Raw genomic sequence first — 19,220 nt, 5'->3', positions numbered from 1 at the left:
CGCTTCTGAGCCGTAACGCGCCGCGTGTGGTGGAAAAACACCCTTTGACTAGAGTGGCCGCGATCGCCGTGAGCACCGCGGCGCAGCCGTACGCGCCCGTAACGCGCCGCAGACGGACCCGGTGGAATCTAGGGGTAAGAATCAGTTGTGGTACCCTACCTGTGTTGCCTTGCATAATTTGTTTTAATTATTTGAAGATACAGTACATGTGAAGTGTCCTCTTCTTCCGTCAAATCTGTTGCATAACACTATATAATGTTTTGTTTGATTGCCCTCTATCCTCCCATGCCCCCTGCTATGTTCATCTTTTCCCTCCCCCTCTTTATTTTTAGGAAGTCCCAGGGTTCATTTGCCCCCATTGGGACACAGTGTGTGATTCCTATGTGAAAAACGTAAAGACAGTAATGCAGCAGATCCGCTCGCAAAGCAGTGTTATTAACCATCAGCTATTCAACATCAGGTATACTGCCGGGCCTTTGTAGTAGTGTGGACAAGGTGTCTTTTAGAACAATCAGTTCAAACAAACTCATAACAAAGCATTTTCACAATGCATGTCTTTTCTCCCTTTCTATATTTGATATCCATCGCTGAAGTTACATTATTGGCTTTTAAATGTCAGTACATTCTTACAACTGTGTATCTGATAACATGAAAAGCAACACATTGATGCCTTGTAAATAAAAAACTGTGGGTTGTTATACATCTTTGCTACAATGGTTATAATCCATTACAAAAATGCAGTATGTAAGTTCAGTATTTTGAAAACACTTATTTTTAGGTTAATTTTTGATGTGACCCAAATGTTCTAACCGTATGGTCCTTTATCAGAAATATTTTACAAATAAAAGTGGAAAATTATGTTCAAATATAAGACCTAAAAGAATTGTCTCTGATATATGTTTACATGTATCAATATGTAATTCTATGGTTCCCTGTAGAGAGGACTACAAGCATTACCTGGGACGTCCTGACTTAAGGCAGGAGTTGGTGTCTCATTGGCAAAAGGACTTCAACAGCATACCTGACGATATGAGGAAAGACGAGGATACCAAAGCAGAGCTGCATCTGAGACTGGATGTGAGAACAATTTCTAACACAATACAGTTATTCTTGATTTGATCATGAAAATGGTATAAAACCTGCTCAAAACTGAAAATATAAAACTTGTCTTCAGGAACTGCGTGAACGTCTTTGGGACATTAGTGACAAGTGTAAGGAGGAGGACGAGCAAGAGAAGGCCGCTCTCATGGGGGACGGCTGGTTGGAGGAACACACGGTCATCCTCATCAACTATCACTCTAAACTCATGCAGGTGCTTCCTCATTTTCATCTTCTAACTATTTGACTTTTTTAAATGTTGTTGTTTATAAACTCATATAATGGATTATATTTTTTGTTGTATACCTGTTGTTGCACTGCTTGTTTTCAGTCCTTGTCTAATGATGTGTGCAGTAGGAATATTCAATGAATCTTTTGTGTGACCGTAACCTTGGATACACTGTGCTGTGTAGGTAGAGTCAGACCGTCTCCAGGATACACTCTGTATTCTAAGAGTCTACTATTTGAGCATGTGCAGAGAGGTGCTGCCTGAGCTACCCTCCAGGTTGGCTTGTATCCCCCTTCTTGACTTCCCAGAAGTGAAGGATCAGGACGAGAGGCAAGAAATACACTATTCATAACAACCTAAATATGTCAAAGACCTACAAAACTGTAAATAGTAAATGATTAGAAATAACTGCAGTCAGTGAAAGATCTATTTGCTCAGTACTGAGCAACTGTGCAGTCAGATAGGATAAGAGTACAATTCAAATGTACGGATGATGCACAATCGCACACAGCATTAACTTTACGTTTACTGCAAACTGGTTTAGAAGACATTATGGATGCTATCATTTTCTCACAGTCCAAATCCTTCTCCGCGCAAACACATGCACACATAAGAAATGTCCTCTTCTTCTCCTGTTTTTCCTACTCTTCAGTCCCGACTCCAAGGAGAAAATCCAGGACCAGACAGAACCTGTCAAGGTCAGGGCATCCCTCAGTCATTCTGAATATAACTTCATCATTTTAGTCTTTCTCAAAATCACAAAGACTACAATATATATTATTCCAGTTATCTTTGTAATGTTTCAAGCCGTACCATATTTTAAGACAGTTTATGGTTGACATTTTAGTTTTGTCATTCTTAAATACATTTGAAAGAAAATGTTCTTCAAAATAATTAAAAACACTCAGTGATGATTAATTAATGATGATTAATTAATGATAAGAGAAACTAACGGTTTTCATTGTTACCTCTAGCTTCCCCAAGATAAACTGACCTCTGACTACACGGAGGCACTCAGAGGCATCAGCAAATTGGTAATTCTTGTTTGTGACAGTTTGCATAAGTAAATAAGGGGGTATATATATATACAGTCATATTTATTTTAATTCCTGACGTGTATGGGTTATACATGTGTGTAGGTATCAGCAGAAGCCCACCAGGGGGAGATGAAAGGGAAGAAGGGGAAACCTCAAGAGAAGGAGAAGGCCCAGCAGGCCTCTGCAGATGCAAACAAAAACACAAAAGGGACGAAGCCATCCACAGATAAGAAAGGTATGTCATTTGTAGAGTATTAAGCAAGCCGTGGAGAAGTGCCCTCTAACATGTTGTTTATGAAAAAGTAGGTATTTTTCATCCTTATTTTATCCAAGTTTTGTTCCTCCAGGTCCACCATCCCCCCCCCCTGAACCCAGCCCTGCACCAGCTGATACTTATGAAGATGTCAAACTGAAAATACATAAAGAATATGCTGCCACACTGGCTCAAGAGGGTATGCGCTGCAGTTTCAGTAGTTTGTCTATTTATCACAATAACAATATATTTAATCTTCATATATGTCCTGAGACCCAGAAAGAAAAAGGTTTCAAATGTCCTTTTTTTTTATCAAACAAGTCTTTAGGGTGGTATAAACATAATGACTAACAAAAACTAAAAATATATTTGTTTATTTTTGTTTTATTGTGTCCTTTGTAGAGGACATAAGGTGTTAGTTATGCGAAGCATAGTATACAAACAACATGAACATACAAGTACATTTAGACAACATTAGAGCACAACAACTCAATGCAACAAATACTGAGCCCTCATTTGTAGTACTCCATCCTTTTTTGAAATGCAGAGATACATCTGACACTTGAGGCACTTGATGTATGTTTTCCCACTGCATCCATCTGTCATGAACTCTACAGAAACCTAAGTGTTAGTTTGGGCCCATAGGTGACTCCATTTGTGTTGTGTAAAATGGGGGAAATAAAAAGTTAGCAGATCCCCAATGTCCTCCTCAGAGGACATTCATAAAAACATTTAGTTTTAGGTCAAATAATTATTACACTGCTCTGAAACTCACTACACTAACTCCTAAGATGTTCCCTTACTATAATTAATTCAAATATTGAACTCACAACACTGGTAATTACAAAATTACAAACTTACCATTTCTGTTTCTATAAATAGTGCCTGTGTTGATGGACGCCATTTTGAAATACAATGAAGTCATCTTTTTCAAAGCCACGCCCATTTGTCACATATCTGAAAAGCCCAGGATGTCCTCTGTGGAGTACAATTGGACTGTGGCATGTATAACCTCATAGTTATGGACCAAAACCAAATGTCCTCCACAGAAGACAAAAATGAATGGGTGGGTCTCAGGGGGATATACATGTTTTTAATGTTCTACGTGGCTGTAGGAACTGTATACTATGATATACATGCAGGTGAGTCTCTTGTGTATCCATGTGTGTACTTTTGTGCTTACTGTAAACATATATGTATATGTGTGTAAATGATACTTTACGTATGTACTTGTGTTCCTCTGTTTGTCTTGCTGTATGCATGTGTGTGTTTTCTAGAGAATGCAACAAAAATGCGCATTGCGCTGGTAAAAGGTCACGGTCTGAGGATAGTGAACTCCCTGCAGAGCAGAGCAGAGGAGACTTTAAGCAACATGGAGAAGTGGTTAGAAGCCCACTATCTTCCAGCCATGAAAAGGTATGGTACAGCTCAGTGTGGGTCAATGTATGGTATTGTGTGGGCTACATGTGCATGAAGAGATATTTGAATGTGAATAAAGCAGCAATAATGTAACACTGCACTGCTCTCCCTGTATTATCTTTTTTTCTTTTTCTGATTAGTGTTATAAATGCTGTCTTTATTTTGTCTCCATGTCATAATGCTATAAAGTCAATGTGCTCGGATGTTAGACCCATAATTGAATTGTATGAGTAGTGAGCTACTGTCCTCGTTATTTGATTAAATAAATACAAAAATACATAATTCTTGTAAAACATTAGATTTCTGTCCCCAAACGTCCTGTTTGATGTTCCATGTGTCTCTTTTCTCTAGTATTGATCAACTCTCCGAAGTGATCCGCCATCACATTGAGGCTGGTGATAAGTTGAAATTTGAACTGGTGTTGGTATGTAATGCATTTTTAAAGGTTGTTTACTTTTTTGTAAGATATTTGAAAATTCTTCCCATATCTTAATTGTGGAGCTCACTGGTTGAAGGGTAGTTCGAGGATAACACTTCAATTGTTTTTCCAGCATGTGACATTTGACAGAACCACAATCTCCTCTAACTCTTCTATATTCTTTTTTACAGGAATGTACTGACTTCTACCTGAATGGAGACTGCCTCATGGTGGCTAGCCCAGCCCCCCCTCCCCGCCCAGCTCCTCTGGAGAAACCCACAGGGTCCACCCCAACAATCACCCAGCTACAGTCCCTCCACCAACAGCTATGCAACGTTGCTCCATCAGGTTAACACAGAGCCAACAGGATGTAATGTTATGGGTCTATGAGTCCTGCTATTTGACACCCATCCTTTCCCTTCCTTTCTAACATTTAGGCCTCATATCCAGTTCTGAGTTCTACAGTTTGCTCTGGGATCTCATAGTTGTTACACTGGGCAAAAACACCTTGCCTGAGCCCTGGATTAAACAGAATGAAACACAGGTACTCTTCAATTATTCCAGACACTCAAAAACACAAGAGCACAAATGATTTATTCTATTATATTTGTCATTTCTCACAGCATCAAATTCTAATAATCCCTCTGCTGACTACAACCTAGTGTAGAGCAAGACAAAAGAACTCCTTCACCACACCGTCCTGTTACAATAAAAGAACCATCACATTGCTTACAGGAGAGTTGTCCTTTTCTCTCCTCCCCTTAGATGATGGAGATTGTGTCTCTGCTAACAGATGAATATGAGCTGATAGACTGGCGTAAGTTTCTGCTCAGTGCTGCCCTCCCTTGGCCATTCCCCTCCCTGTCACAGCTGCTGACTGTGCTCCAACGCTTCAAGGCAGCAGATCGTGGAAACACAGGCTATATAAACGAGGAGCAGTACCTACAGGTCTCTGCACACACCCACAAATCAGACACAACACTATATACTGTATACTTTACATATTTTTGGTGACAACTGAAGCATCATTAAAAATAAAAATAAATGTTGAAGTGACTCGTCCTTTCTCACCAGACCGAGCTGTGGTTTTCCAGTGAGAGTGTCCTGCCCGTCCCAGAAGACCCCTCAGAGGCTCTACCTTATGACCGTCTGGCTAACCTACGCAAGGTAACATCCTGCTAAGTCTGACAATTTCACTCCAAACCAATGTAAATATTCATGAAATGGGAAATTCAATTGCTCATGGCACGTAAAAGAACCATCTTCCTTCTTAGTTTTTTTTCCAGTTGTTTGCGGACCACTCTTTCTCTCCATCTCGACTGGATTATTTAACCATGCTGCAGTACTTTGCAGCCGACCCTAACCCCAGACAGGGCTTCATCAGAGCGCTCAGTGTCGTGCTAGGACAACATCTCAAGCACTCCTCCCAGGGACATCTTGTCAAGGTGAGATAACAAAAGGACAAACATGCTCGAATGAAAGGAAAAACCATTGCAAAAGCACCTTTTCTTCATCTTCTTTAGTCACAAACATTGTTATTTCCTGTCACAGGGTTATATAAGAAACTCTTTATTATTATTATTTTCAGTTATGCCAACAAGATTTTTTTTTATACATGCATCAGATATTTTTGTGGTTGGTGATTTGTTTTGGAAAGAAACAAGTGAGTGTTTTCAGTACAGACTATTGCACTTGAATTCAACAGTGTTACTTCAGTATGCTTTATACACACAGTCGATGCCCAGTATAGAAGAGGCTACAGAGTTGGATGAAGACTACAAAGAAGCAGAGTGTGCGTTAGCATCAAGCAGTCTGCTGGGGGAACAGGAAGTGTCCATCCCTGCTCTCCTCGCTGTCATCTCCCATAAAGTCACCAAAATAAAAGACGTCATCCACCTTCCTCCAGACTGCCTGAGTCAAGAGGAGCACACTGAGGTACAACAGTTCAAACTGGGCTTTAAAGGAAATGCACAAATTAGTAGTTTAATTCAATAAGGAATACAATTGTCGACTTAATGTACTAAAATATGAAAGGCTTCATTTTCAATTCAGCAGAATGTATTTATCCCTCAGGAAGATTAAGTATTCTATTTTGCTTTCTACTGTTCACCATCAATGTTTCGAAACCATTTTAAAATATGAAGGGGACAGTCCACACCTTATATAACATAGTTCACTTAAAATAAATGACACTAAACCTTTTTTCAATACCGAGGATTAAATGAAAGCAATATACTTGAGCTAATAGATGTAATTGAATGACTCTGGGTTTTCTGTACTCTGTAATCTTTTGAGGAATTGTTCTCTGATTGGAATTATTAACCATATTAGTAAAAGGAAACTCTTCCCTAATGGTTCTCCTCTGCTTGCCCTTAGCAACTAGCGCATATATTCAGAGCACTGGGCTACATGCCTGAAGACTGTATCCCCTTCTCCGTTCTCTCTCTGCACCCTTTCATCCAGGATTTGATGGAGACCTCAAAACACTTTCAGCTTGTAGTAAGTCTGGACACACATCTATTTGTGATTTGTTCCCCTAAAACAATGTTTGGTAGTTTGGAATCCACAAATAGCACACTGCTTGCTGCTGTGACCAATGTCCTCACTGTCCTCACTGTCCTCACTGTCCTCACTGTCCTCACTGTCCTCACTGTCCTCACTGTCCTCACTGTCCTCACTGTCCACCATCATGTGCATCAAACCTCCTTCCAATTCACCTTTTTTTGTCATCTCTTCCTCCCTTTTAACCTTTTTCTTGACCTAAACTATCTCTTAATCCCCTCTCTCTTCCTTTCTATTTGTCCCTCAGAACATTCATAGAGTGCTACTGGCTCATCGAGATGAAGGAGAGGCTAACAGCTCAACAGTTTCCTAAAGGATGACACACATATGCTCTGCTCCACATTGAAAATGCTTTGGCCACGTGTGAAGTATTCTCGTTACAGTTACCTTTGACATCTTCGATGATATCTATGGCTTATTTCATTTTTGAATAAATATATTTACAACCGTAACTTGCGTCATCATGTAGAAATGTCTGTAACAAACGGTGGTTGAAATGACAACAATAACATCAATGATGTCAGGATTGACCCCTCTTACTCGTTTTTCCCCCCGATACACTCCAGCAGTTTTTCTGACTGACTTGTTTTTCTAATGACCCTTCTGAAACAGAAAGGCATTGGTTGTGGCTACAATGAGAGCATTGTCCAAGATAACCTACATGTCAAGCCTGACTTACCAGCAACTGCCTGCTGCCTGCCAGGGCACCCTCAGCCTGTCACTGCCCCGTCAGCAGTCATGTGTTCTGGTGGTGGCTATTCTCTCTAGCAGTCAGTGCCGCCTGCCTATCAATCACAATTACGCTGTATGCTGTTTTCTTTTTTAATGAGCATGTAAATAAGGTAATCAGTTTTGAAAGCTGGCTGTTCTTGTGACTTGCCACTTATTAACACATTCATTTCAATTAGGTACAGGTATCACAATAATATTATTATCATCATAAAATGCTTCTCGATTCTTATTGGTGGAGGGGGTCACATTCTTCAGCAACTTTGAGAGAATGTGACTCTTTCTTTTTGTCTGATTTGAAACAATATGGGCATGGGGGAACCCCCCCCCCCCCCCCCAACACACACACACACACACACACACCCCTATGACCCACCTCCCTTTCTCTCTTCTCCTCCCTTTCATTATCACTGCAGGACAGGTCCAAGGCTCTTGGACCTCTCAGTGACTTATAGAGAAAACAGTGCCGCTGACATGTATCATGGAGACAGTATCATACTTGCAGACTTGCATCCAAAACCTTCTGAATAAGGAATTCATCAAAGTCTTAATGTCGGACCTTTGACATCGACCACTGCAGACATATGAACCATCTTTACTCCTGGCTAAACAGACCTGAGATCCAAGGGAAGACTTTCAGGACGTAACGTGGTCCATTGAAAAGGTGATTTTATCAAGAATTTGAATACTTTTCCCTGAGTTATTTATTGGCACTTTTATCTTGGAAAATGTTTCATTGGTCTGGATCATAGCTCTGTTTTAGGACCTGTTTGCTTCAGATATTCCCTGGATCTAACTTTGTTGCTGCGATTACGGAGTTAAAGGGGCATCATTTATCATAAGGACTTCTTGTTGACAAAGCAAGGTTACATTTGAATAGGAAGACTATTTCAAGAAGACTTTGGCTGCAGGTCAGTGTGTGGCACTCTAAAAACAACATGGGGTTTGTATTTTGGATGTTTCCTCTTCTGGCTCTTCCAGTACTTCAGTCTGCCAAAATCCTGACTGTCTGTCTAATTGGTGAGTAATGGAGTGTCCTTCAATGGTAGTAATAGATGTATTCATTTAAAAAATGTGTTCAGAAATATAAAAATAAATGAGCGCCTCCTTAACATTTTAATATTCAAATGTAGCTGTATGAGCCATTTTTCAGACAGCATAGTGATTTGTTGTAATTCTTCTTCTCTCACTTTCTCTAGGAGGAAGCCACTACTTATTATTAGATGAAATCTCTCATAACTTACACGTGCATGGCCATCAGGTCCGCATGTTCTTGCAACTGGGCAACCCTGTTATCAAAGGTAAACTGTTCATACAGTACACACTCACATGTACAGAAAGTATTCTTGCATGACACATCTTGTCACAGTTTCTTTCATAGAAATTACCCTGAATCCCTGTTAGGTTTTTCCTATGCTGGCCGTGCAGACAGCTACCAGACGACCACTTGGTCCGTAGGAGAGGAATACATCAGAGAATACAATGGCTGGTTCCTGGAGCAACAGACACAGTTTTTACTGGGAAGGTATCCCCAGATTTCTTGGACACTTCGATACAATTGAATTATTTTAGAAGAAAGAGAGAACTCTTATAAACTACCTAATTTAGTTTTCAACTTTTGAGTCTGGCATTTTGTAGCTCTTCAATTTGTCTGATACTCATTTAGAATTCTGAACTTTCTTAGAGTTTAAGATATTTGTAACTTGCGTCATTGTATTATATCAGATTTAAATCTTGTTATGATTTCGACACCCCTCTGTAATTTTCTTGCTTTCTTTTTTCTCTCTCAGGGATAGCTTTAAGAACTTTCTAAACTTCATGGGGCACCTGTCCTATCAGTGTGACAGGCTGTTAGCGGACAAAGTCATTATAAGTTTCCTCCAGAGGGAAAACTATGACATTGCCATCCTTGATGCTTTTAACCCCTGCTCCTTCATCCTGGCACACAAACTTGGTACATCTGCTCTTCTTATCACCTTGGTTATTTTCATAATTACTGTCTTCGTTTAAATCTTTCCCATTTCAACAGTTATGTATTATTTATCAATACCTTGCCACTTTTATTCATTGCAGATATACGAATTGAAATGAATTATGAGGCCAGATTTATGGTGTTTTATTTCAAATCTACCAACAACCATGAATACATTTACAACAGTTCTATGCCCTTTACTCTTGATTTACTCCAGGGGTCCGTTACATAGCTTTCTACCCCGGCACTCTGAACGGCCCGCTGTCTATCGCCCTCCCCAGCCCGGTGTCCCACGTGCCAGTCTTCAGCTCCCAGCTGTCCGACCACATGAGCCTCTGGGGTCGTGCAAAGAACCTCTTTTATTCTGTCTTGTCTCCTGTTGGTAAGAATGGTCTTACATTAGAGATCACATAGTGTCTTTGTTTGCCTTGCATAATAACACGCATGTTTAGGGTAAGCCACATGACACTCTAGATAATATTTGTATAGATGTCATGGTTATTTTACATTATATTTCTTCTCACGTCTCATTCTTCTCTCAGTTCTCTCAGCTGCTTTTCAGGACATAATGTGAATTCAAAAATCCATCCTTTTTTTCTTTATCATCATTTCCCTTTCATTTTTTATTTCGACAAATTGTACATGTGGTGAGCATGTTTACATTTGTTTCCATCATATATAAATCTTTCTTCTTTGCTCCATTTTTAACATTGTTCCCATCTGCATTGGCCTACTATCCTGATTTAAAAAGATGTACTTTCTATTTGTTCCTTGAAGAATGCTCTGTGTTTGCAACTAGTCAGCAATTGGTTTAGCTTAAACTCATTAACAAGTAATACGAAATCTGACTGACTCTAAAATGTTGAGCATAAATGTGAATGATGTGTGTATTGTGTCTTATCAAAGGCCAGGAACTTGTATGGCGGACATTTAGGGAAGTAGCTGAGCGCCACCTTGAGTCGGGACCCCCCCCTGGAGGTCTGAAGGAGTTACATGGAGGAGCTGAACTCTGGGCCTTCAACACTGACTTTTCACTGGAGTTCCCCCAGCCCCTCATGCCTTACACGGTGCTGGTGGGAGGTCTGCTGAGTAAACCTGCCAAGCCTCTGGAGCAGGTCTCTTCTCTTCATTCTCATATCCAAATGTCCAAATCCAAATCCATCAGTGTGACTAAGATTAAAATGAACAAGCCTTCCTTCCCTCTCTTGACCTTTCTCACTCCCCCTTCACCTCTGCATCTACATCCTTCTCTCCCTCATCCTGCCTTAATCAACTATGTAAATGTCCCTTCACACATTTCCTGTATTACCCATACCCAAACCCTTTGCAGGATCTTGAGTTGTGGATCTCGAGTTTTGGAGAGGCAGGTTTTATTGTCGTGACTTTGGGATCAATGGTGTCCTCAGTCTCTGTGGAGTGTCTGCTTGTGGAGCTGGTGGCCGGCTTCTCTAGGATCCCTCAGGGGGTTTTCTGGAGGTGAAAGCATTACACCATTCATACAAGCATAATAAATAACACTTTTAGCTTTCTTCCTCACAGATCTCACTTTTGACAAAGACATAAATGATGGGAGGGAAAATACAAATATTTTTCCCAAATTATGGAAAGATTAAATTTTTTTTTTTTTAAAACTCTATATGTAAGGATGTTGAGGGAAATGCCTACAAATGCAGTGTTTGGCTTGCAGGTATGACCCCATGCGCTGGCCATCTCATCTGGATAAACCTTCTAATCTCATGATAGGGGACTGGCTGCCTCTTAATGATCTGCTGGGTAAGAGCCTGTCTTATTCTAACCGGTTAAAAATATTTTAAAATTGCGGGCATTACGCACCACCTGAAAAACGATTAAAACAAACAATTTCAAGATATAATCGTGAATGCATGCACCTTCAATTTCGAAGTAATACAAAACAACTCAACTACTTGCTTTAATGTTCAGTTAAACAATTTGATCTCATTTAGAGTAGGAGTAAGATTCAAATACAGCATGAATGATCATGGTCGCTGCTCTGTGGTGTAATTATCTTGCTGTGCCTCCCCATCCAATGAGTGTTGGCAGTGGTTTAGCCCTCAGTGTAATGAGCCTTAGCCTATAAGATAGACCAGTGATGCTGAACCTTCAGCAAGATAGTTACCATGCAAGACTCCATTAAGAATAAATCATCAAAGTAGACACAAAGAGCTTGATCATTTTCAAAAGGCTCGAGAGGAGGATCTTCCTTACAGATGTCCACGATTCATTGACTGTTTATTAATTTCTCTTATTTTGCAAAAGCGGCCCCCGGACAAAGCAAGTCCAGTATCCCAGAGTAAGACTGTTGTATTATTCTGTACTAAACCACAACACTCTAACTTTCTCTAATCAGTGATGATGTTTTCCCTATTTTCTGTTTACCCCAGGCCACAATAAAGCTCGTCTCTTCATCACCCATGGTGGACAAAACAGCCTGCTCCAGGCGGTGTACCATGCTGTTCCTGTGCTTGGAATCCCTCTGTTTGGGGATCAGTTTGATAATGTGGTGAGGGCTGAAACAAAGGGACTTGGCCTCACCATCAACCCCACACACATCACCAGGGAGCTGCTCAGCTCCACAATTCAAAAACTCACACAGGACATCAGGTACAGTATGTGGGCAACATTGGAGATGACAGTACAGCACAGATATGTCTCTAATTCGATTATATTCCTTTTTATAGGATCAAGTCTTCAGCTTTGTCCCTTAGCAGGATCCACAAATCTCACCCTGTCCCTCCAGCCCTTCGACTCATCCAGTGGGTTGAGCACATCCTGCATAGTGGAGGTGGAGCTCATCTAAGGCCTGCTTCACTGACACAAGCCTGGTACCAGAGATACCTGCTGGACCTGGCGCTTCTTCTCTTCCTGGGGCTTCTGGGACCTGTAGTTCTCTGCTGGACTTTCTGTAGGAAGAAGAATAGCAGGGACAAACACAAAAAAGTACAATAGCAATACTAAAGGACACTTTAGATGTTTAATTCAGTTCTGAGATTGAGTTTATGTTGGACTTGCACCAATGCCAATATGAAAACTTACTGCGAACCTAAAATACTGCCGAAGTACAACTAATAATCCAGTCTTGTTGTAATCTATTCATAACGATTCACCAGAAAATATTGGTATTTTAATTTAGAAGAAAGAATTTTTAAAAGAAAAGTTGAAAACAATAAAAGAAAACATCATTGTTTTTAAGGATTTCACATAAATGTGCAAAAAATGCATTAAAAACAGTTTTGATGGTAGGGTAGGAATAACGTTGCATAACTTTAATTTACTCAAATTTGCATACTGAATAGAGTTTCATATTCTGCGTTTCCAGTTTCTCTTAAGCCAGTAACCTTTTAATGCCAAGTGTCCTGCCCTCTCCCCTCCCAGCGCCATCGTGACTACCAGACATCTCATTTGTCCTGCAGTGCCACACTGTCCAACACCTCTGTGCTGCTTTGATCTGACTGTGCTGCAAGCAAGGGTGGCTGATAGTAGGCATGCAAACACCCACCAAGCACTGCTTTTGTGCTTTTGTGTGGTTTCGTGTGGCAGCCAGCCTAAGAGTAAATTGATGTTTGTTGAGACATGTTTTGTGCTGCAATGCTAGGCTAGATGGGTACTTTTGTGTAGATGCAATATATTGATGGTCATAGAATATACCTGAACTCTCAAAAAGGTACGCTCTACCTGGAGAGTGTGTCTATGCACGTGTGTATCTGCATGTGTGTATTTGGGGCAGCGTAATGGTCTACTGGCTCTTCAATTATCAACCACCTGCAAGTCTCCCCTCTGACCCCCACACCCTCCTCTGCTGGTTTCCGCTGAGTGTCCTTCCCCTTTCTAAACAAGGCACAAAAGCGTACAGCAGCGTTCACGGTCAGCGCTCAAGCCATCCTTGAAAGCAGCTCAGGCCTTGGAGGACCCCCCTCTCTGTTCTGTCCTCCCTCCCACTCTTCACATCTGTGTTGGGGGTTAGCAGGGAGGAAAATATAGATTAGCAAGGAAATAATGACCAATTAGGACAGCTTGTTCTGTGTCCATTCAGCTGTCCATTCTTTCATTCCTTCCCTGCATTTCATTCGTCTGTTGGGCTGGCAGTTGAAGGTGCCAGTGAGTCTTCCTCTGTCTCGCACGCAATCCTAAACAGGCAGGGCAAAGCAGCCAAAGCATGAGACAACAGGACCACCGGTGGGGAAAAAAAGGAAAGAGGCAAACACAGAGGAAACTTTAATAATGAAGAAGAAGGACACAACAATGAAAAAGAAAACACAGACAATTATTAAAATCAGAAACAAAGCTTTGAGAAAAAGAAGCTTGAAATAGTCATCATTAATAATATAACTACAATAACATTTTGTTATTTTTTTTGTTATAAGCTAGAAATTAAATCATTTATTTTAACTTGACTAACAACCATGGCATTTAGGCAAAACAGGACTACTTCAGGTGACCTCCTGTCACAAGCAAGATACTATCAATTAAAATACAAGGACAATGATAGTTGCATCACAATGTCACATACGATGGGGCAAGAGGGAGGAAATAATTGATGTAAAGGTTCTTAAATCATGCATGTGTTATTTTTAACTCAGAGGGATGTGTAGTGGTTCTGATGTGTTTTTGTTAAGTGTGAAAAAAGGATGTTTTGACATAACTTGCATTAAAACTGGATCTACCCTAGTAGCCTGTTCCTGTCTGTCTTTTTTCTTATTTTTTTGTCATTTAAATTAGGCTTGAAAATAGGGACACAATTGAAACAAAATATCTATATATTTCTGTAAGATTTGTTGTATTTATAATTTGTAGTATATTTATGAATATGTTCTGTAATTATTGAATGTCTAAAGTAAAACCCTAAATTCAAAGACAAAACGATAAATATATTTGATGGGCTTTAATGTTTAGCTTGGCTATTGGCTCTGTGAGTTTCAGTGAGTAAGTAACAGGCAAATGGGAAGATAGAATCAGACAGTAGAGAAGGTGACTGTTGATGGATTTCATTTATCTGTACTGTTTGTGGATTATAGCTCCATCTAGTGACCTGGGAAGAAGACCTAATGTGAATGAGAAAGTTAATCTTGTGCCTAAAAAAACATGACTTATAAAACAATAGTTAAGCCCAATTCTAGGCCTACTTATAAGCAAGTAAATATTTTCAAATAGTGTTACTTAAGTTAAATGTTCTGAATCTGGTAGGTTAATACCAATGCACTGTGACTATACCATTAAAATACTAATACACTGTTAAGATTGTGTGCAACTATTACTGCACCACTAGATTCACTGAAATCCTTTTTTTTTGTCTGGCTGTACTTAAAAAGATTTTACAAAAATATAAAGACAGTTATACAATTGTATTGCATATCATTAAGTGTTTCTAATATTTAAATTATCCTCATTATATTTGGATGGCCAAATATTGAAGGGACACAACCTTCATGTTTGAACTGCCCCTTGTTCTTAAATTTGAGTATTACTTTATGTTTATTCTTTTGCTCCACAATTAACCACGTTTAAGAGGGAAGCCTTGCACTTTCCCACTACATTTAGCTAAAAATAACTTTATATTAAAGATGAGATTTGGTACAAAAAAATATGACGAACTATACAATGAAGCAGTTATAGCCTATACATTAAGTTACCTAATTCAATGTATAGATTCATTGGAAATGATCTTTCTTCTGAACCCCCTACAATGTTATAATGCTGTTCAGGGTCATGATCTCAGAGGAAATAAAACATTTTTTGTAGATTCATGTAATGTTATGTGTTCAACATTAAAACACAACATACAATGTCATATTTAAAAGTGTCTTTCCGCCGCTAGGGGAGCGCAATGCCATTTTTTAGAGGATGTTCCTCATAAAAGTCTGGTGACTTGCACGAACCTGATTGGTTAAAATGCTGTCGTTTCATTGGTCAGGGTCGACAACGTGGGCGTGGTTAGCCGTCAATGTTTATGTAGCTCTCTGGTCGGCGTATACGTTGCAAGGACTCTGCTATGTGATTTCCTGACATTGATTTATTTTATAGCCTCTGTTTTGTACATTATGCACCAGCTGTTAATATGGGGAAACACTAACAGGTGAAACACGGAGGATACCGAGGAAAACGCCGGAATGGCAGGCGCCTTCAAAGGCTGCCAGAAAATTCGAGGTCCGCAGCTTAGAAACCTGCTGGAGGCGAAGGACTTCATCCTGCTGGACTGCGATGGGGTCCTGTGGCACGGAGAGAAGGCGGTGACGGGCGCGGCGACAGTGGTGAATTCGCTGATACGGAACGGTAAAAACGTAGTGTTCGTCACCAACAACTGCACCAGGCCCCGGGAGAAATATGTGCACAAGTTCTCCCGGCTCGGCTTCACTGACGTGATGCTGGAGCAGATCTTCAGCTCGTCGTACTGCTCGGCTCTCTACCTAAGGGACGTGGTGAAGATCAGCGGCCAGGTGTTCGTCATGGGCTGCGAGGCTCTGCGCTCCGAGCTGCAGGAGGCGGGCGTCCCCTGCGTGGAGGACGCGGAGGACCCGGACGCCACCATCTACAACTGCCCCCTGGCCCCGGACGTCAAGGCAGTGCTGGTGGGACATGACGATAAAATGACTTTTCTCAAACTGGCCAAAGCATCGTGCTACCTGAAAGACCCGGACTGTCTGTTCCTGGCCACAGACATCGACCCCTGGCACCCTCTGTCAGGGGGCCGGATACTGCCAGGTAGGTGGTGGTGATGCCTCCATTGTTAATGCTCGGCCTCTCCAGTGTTATGCACTGCACTGAACTTGTATTGGTGCCAAGTACCCTTTATAGATTATTATAGGGTTTATTAGGCACAGGCCCCAGTTTTCAGCTAGAGCTGGAACATCAGTTTGGTGTGGCCATTAGAATTTCTCATTGATTTTATTTCTTTTTTCATTCATTCACCCACTTTTCCTACAATAGCTTGAAGTTGCACACTTAAGCTTAACTAAATAATTATTACCAGTGGTAAAATAATTATTGAGATAAGTTGCTTTAGTACAAGTAATAATACCACACAGTGAACAAATAACTCCAATACAAGTAAAAGTTCTACATGGTTTAATCCCATACATTTCTTTCATTTTGGTATTCACTGTTTAAACTGAAATACAAAAAACACTGGGTGAAAAGATGCTGGAAAATAAGAATAAGCTAACAGAATAAGCCTTTGTTGACTTGTGATAATTAGACTATATTGGTGTGTAAAGAAACGTTTTCATTTTCCAAAGGAAGTGCAGAACACCTGGTTAAAATTGCATTGTTTCTTGAAAAAGTATGTAGCTGTACCTTTTCAGATTTTGTATTTTTAAGCTTTTTGCACCAGAATATAATTTAGTGCAGATACCATACCTCAAACATGGGCAGAAAGAAAACAACATCATATGTGTGGCTATATTTGATTTATGTTCAAATCTTTAATGGGGATTGATAGCCATTCTTCACACTCACTGTGCTTTGTTTATGTACACCATCATCCTCAAGGGGTCTACTATTTGAAGAGCAAGAAAGCTTGCACATGACAGTTTCATTGTATTATTTCTAGGGTAAATATACCATATATTTATACCATAAATGTACCCTACAATAATGCAGGACCTGTGAAATGCCTTTTAGCTTTAGCCCTGTATATTGCCATATGTGTTGCGCGTGCCATAATTGTTACTTATTAACACAGTAATGTGAGGCTCCAAGGTGGTTTTCAGTTTTGTCTATTATGTAATCAAGTTTAAGTTTCAAGAACCTGCAAATGAATTTTTATGTTGCACTTAAAGGTAGTGAAACAAGTGTCTCTCTGTAATGAAGCAATAATGTGTTAAGATAGCTGCTGGCAGTTTCCTTAGATTGGAAATGTTAGTTAAAAGCAATGAATGAACTGCATACCTAAGTTATATAGACTTTAAATCAGATAATGTAAATTGGGGCTGTGAGATAAGGAAAAGTATTGATATTGCAATTTAGCAGACAAGGATTTTAAATGCAGCTTGACTGGTTGAGGGAGTTTTACAGCAGTAAGTCATTCTAGTTAATCATAAAAAATCTTGGTTATTACTGTAGGATTTGTATGAGATTTGTAATGGACTAGCACATGCAATACAATGGCCACAGAAGCACTAAAACCATAAATCAACATTGCAGAACTGTTTGTGATAGGTGGGTTGTCGTTGCTTTTTGGTACTTAGACAAAATACTTGAGGGAGTCGGGTTAGTGTGTGATTGTTGGAGGACATCTCTTAAGATTCACTTTAGTCTAACCTTTTTATCTTCACCCCCGGCAGGGTCTGGGTCCCTCACTGCGGCCCTGGAGGTGTCCTCAGGTCGTAAGGCCACAGTGATCGGGAAGCCCAGCCGCTTCATGTTCGAGTGCATCTCCAGTCAGTTCGAAGGGGTGGACCCCGCCAAGTGCCTGATGATCGGGGACCGTCTGGAGACCGACATGCTGTTCGGGGCCAACTGCAGGCTGGACACCATGCTCACTCTCACCGGGGTGTCTCAGACCAAGGATGCGGAGGAGTACAGGGATAGTGAGCTGACCACCAACCATAGCTTTGTGCCCGACTACATAGTGGACAGTATCGCTGATTTCTTACCTGCTTTTGAGGAACAGGACGAACAGACCAATTGACGAGTCCTTTGGCCTGCAGCTCGAAGCAAAGATAGCTTCTGCTGTATTGCAGTGTTTAGTGTGGCTTTTGCTCCTACCTTATCCACAACTAGAAATGTTTCTCAGTAACAAGAAGCTGTTAATGTTGCGACTGACGCGCGTAGAGTAGAATATTCGCCCCAAATAATCAGTAATTCAGTGTTTACCTCAGTGTTTCTTCTAGTGTTGTGCCCATTTGTGACTTGACAGTTCCCCAGTTGCTGTAAGCGTTTATAATAATATATGAAAATACAGCACTTTCTTCTTCATAAACTTCATAGGTCGTGTTTGAAATTGGCTTTGAACCTCCAGAGTTATTTTTGTAAAGCCATGGATTGTTGTCTAACGGAATTCATGCGTCTAGGAGTTGGTTGTTATTTTATTTTTTGCACAAAAGCAGACATGTACTTACTAACAGAGTGGTATTCTCATATGTGTTCGCCAGAGTGTGACTTCTCCTAATACTTGGCAAGAGATAATTTAAAACTAAATCTGACAGCCTTTCTGCACTCTGGTGGAGACTAAGAAGACAATCTGCTAGTCAGATAGGTGACGTGTATATTCACCTTTCTATCATGTCTGTATTAATGTGCCAGTATTCATAAGAACTAAACAGCTTACAGAATCTGATACTTAGTCTTAGACAACCATTTACACATTAATGGTCGCCAATCATACTGCACTGTTGTGAAATGTCAATGTTGTTAATGTTTACCATAGAGCATGCTAGCAACGGTAACAATAAATGCTTAAAATGATATGAAGTTGTTCATCTTTTTATGAGTCCTTATCTTCTGCTTGTTTTGTGTCAACGCATCTACATCAAGCATGATAAGAACAC

General features: G+C 40.3%; 3 protein-coding genes across 3 annotated transcripts in view; all 3 read left to right on the top strand.

The window, feature by feature from the left end:
• Positions 1-7,468, top strand: part of spef2 (sperm flagellar 2) — an 18,200-nt gene extending 10,732 nt beyond the window's left edge. Inside the window, exons 21-38 of the mRNA XM_079685976.1 lie at positions 333-460; positions 939-1,077; positions 1,175-1,312; positions 1,512-1,657; positions 1,980-2,025; positions 2,302-2,361; positions 2,467-2,599; positions 2,712-2,816; positions 3,895-4,033; positions 4,388-4,460; positions 4,646-4,802; positions 4,892-4,998; positions 5,220-5,402; positions 5,529-5,621; positions 5,729-5,899; positions 6,189-6,389; positions 6,831-6,953; positions 7,264-7,468. Coding sequence (XP_079542102.1) covers positions 333-460; positions 939-1,077; positions 1,175-1,312; positions 1,512-1,657; positions 1,980-2,025; positions 2,302-2,361; positions 2,467-2,599; positions 2,712-2,816; positions 3,895-4,033; positions 4,388-4,460; positions 4,646-4,802; positions 4,892-4,998; positions 5,220-5,402; positions 5,529-5,621; positions 5,729-5,899; positions 6,189-6,389; positions 6,831-6,953; positions 7,264-7,329 — 2,208 coding nt within the window. The 3' untranslated portion in view covers positions 7,330-7,468. The remainder of the gene's footprint in view (positions 1-332; positions 461-938; positions 1,078-1,174; positions 1,313-1,511; positions 1,658-1,979; positions 2,026-2,301; positions 2,362-2,466; positions 2,600-2,711; positions 2,817-3,894; positions 4,034-4,387; positions 4,461-4,645; positions 4,803-4,891; positions 4,999-5,219; positions 5,403-5,528; positions 5,622-5,728; positions 5,900-6,188; positions 6,390-6,830; positions 6,954-7,263) is intronic.
• Positions 7,469-7,780: 312 nt separating this feature from the next.
• On the top strand, positions 7,781-14,405 carry LOC307042211 (UDP-glucuronosyltransferase 3A1-like). Its single transcript, XM_079685978.1, has 10 exons — positions 7,781-8,765; positions 8,945-9,046; positions 9,150-9,270; positions 9,536-9,699; positions 9,935-10,099; positions 10,624-10,832; positions 11,048-11,193; positions 11,405-11,490; positions 12,120-12,339; positions 12,417-14,405. Exons 1-10 carry the CDS (start codon positions 8,684-8,686, stop codon positions 12,682-12,684), a joined length of 1,563 nt encoding a protein of 520 aa, XP_079542104.1. The 5' UTR covers positions 7,781-8,683; the 3' UTR covers positions 12,685-14,405.
• A 1,245-nt stretch (positions 14,406-15,650) lies between these two features.
• Positions 15,651-19,137, top strand: pdxp (pyridoxal (pyridoxine, vitamin B6) phosphatase). The gene is made up of 2 exons (XM_079690552.1): positions 15,651-16,434; positions 18,015-19,137. The coding sequence occupies exons 1-2, from the start codon at positions 15,843-15,845 to the stop codon at positions 18,359-18,361; spliced, it is 939 nt and encodes a 312-aa protein (XP_079546678.1). The 5' UTR covers positions 15,651-15,842; the 3' UTR covers positions 18,362-19,137.
• The last annotated feature ends 83 nt before the right edge of the window (positions 19,138-19,220 follow it).

This window comes from Notothenia rossii (genome assembly GCF_949606895.1).
Source record: "Notothenia rossii genome assembly, chromosome: 6".
Classification (NCBI taxonomy): Eukaryota; Metazoa; Chordata; class Actinopteri; order Perciformes; family Nototheniidae; genus Notothenia; species Notothenia rossii.
Note: the sequence above shows the minus strand (reverse complement) of the source record. Positions and strands in the feature narration are given on the sequence as shown.

Coding starts and splice junctions, on each gene's coding strand:
- pdxp (XM_079690552.1), top strand. CDS start 15,843: ATGGCAGGCGCCTTCAAAGGCTGCCAGAAAATTCGAGGTCCGCAGCTT. Junction 16,435..18,014: donor AGGGGGCCGGATACTGCCAG/GTAGGTGGTGGT, acceptor CACCCCCGGCAG/GGTCTGGGTCCCTCACTGCG.
- LOC307042211 (XM_079685978.1), top strand. CDS start 8,684: ATGGGGTTTGTATTTTGGATGTTTCCTCTTCTGGCTCTTCCAGTACTT. Junction 9,047..9,149: donor GGGCAACCCTGTTATCAAAG/GTAAACTGTTCA, acceptor AATCCCTGTTAG/GTTTTTCCTATGCTGGCCGT. Junction 9,700..9,934: donor CATCCTGGCACACAAACTTG/GTACATCTGCTC, acceptor GATTTACTCCAG/GGGTCCGTTACATAGCTTTC.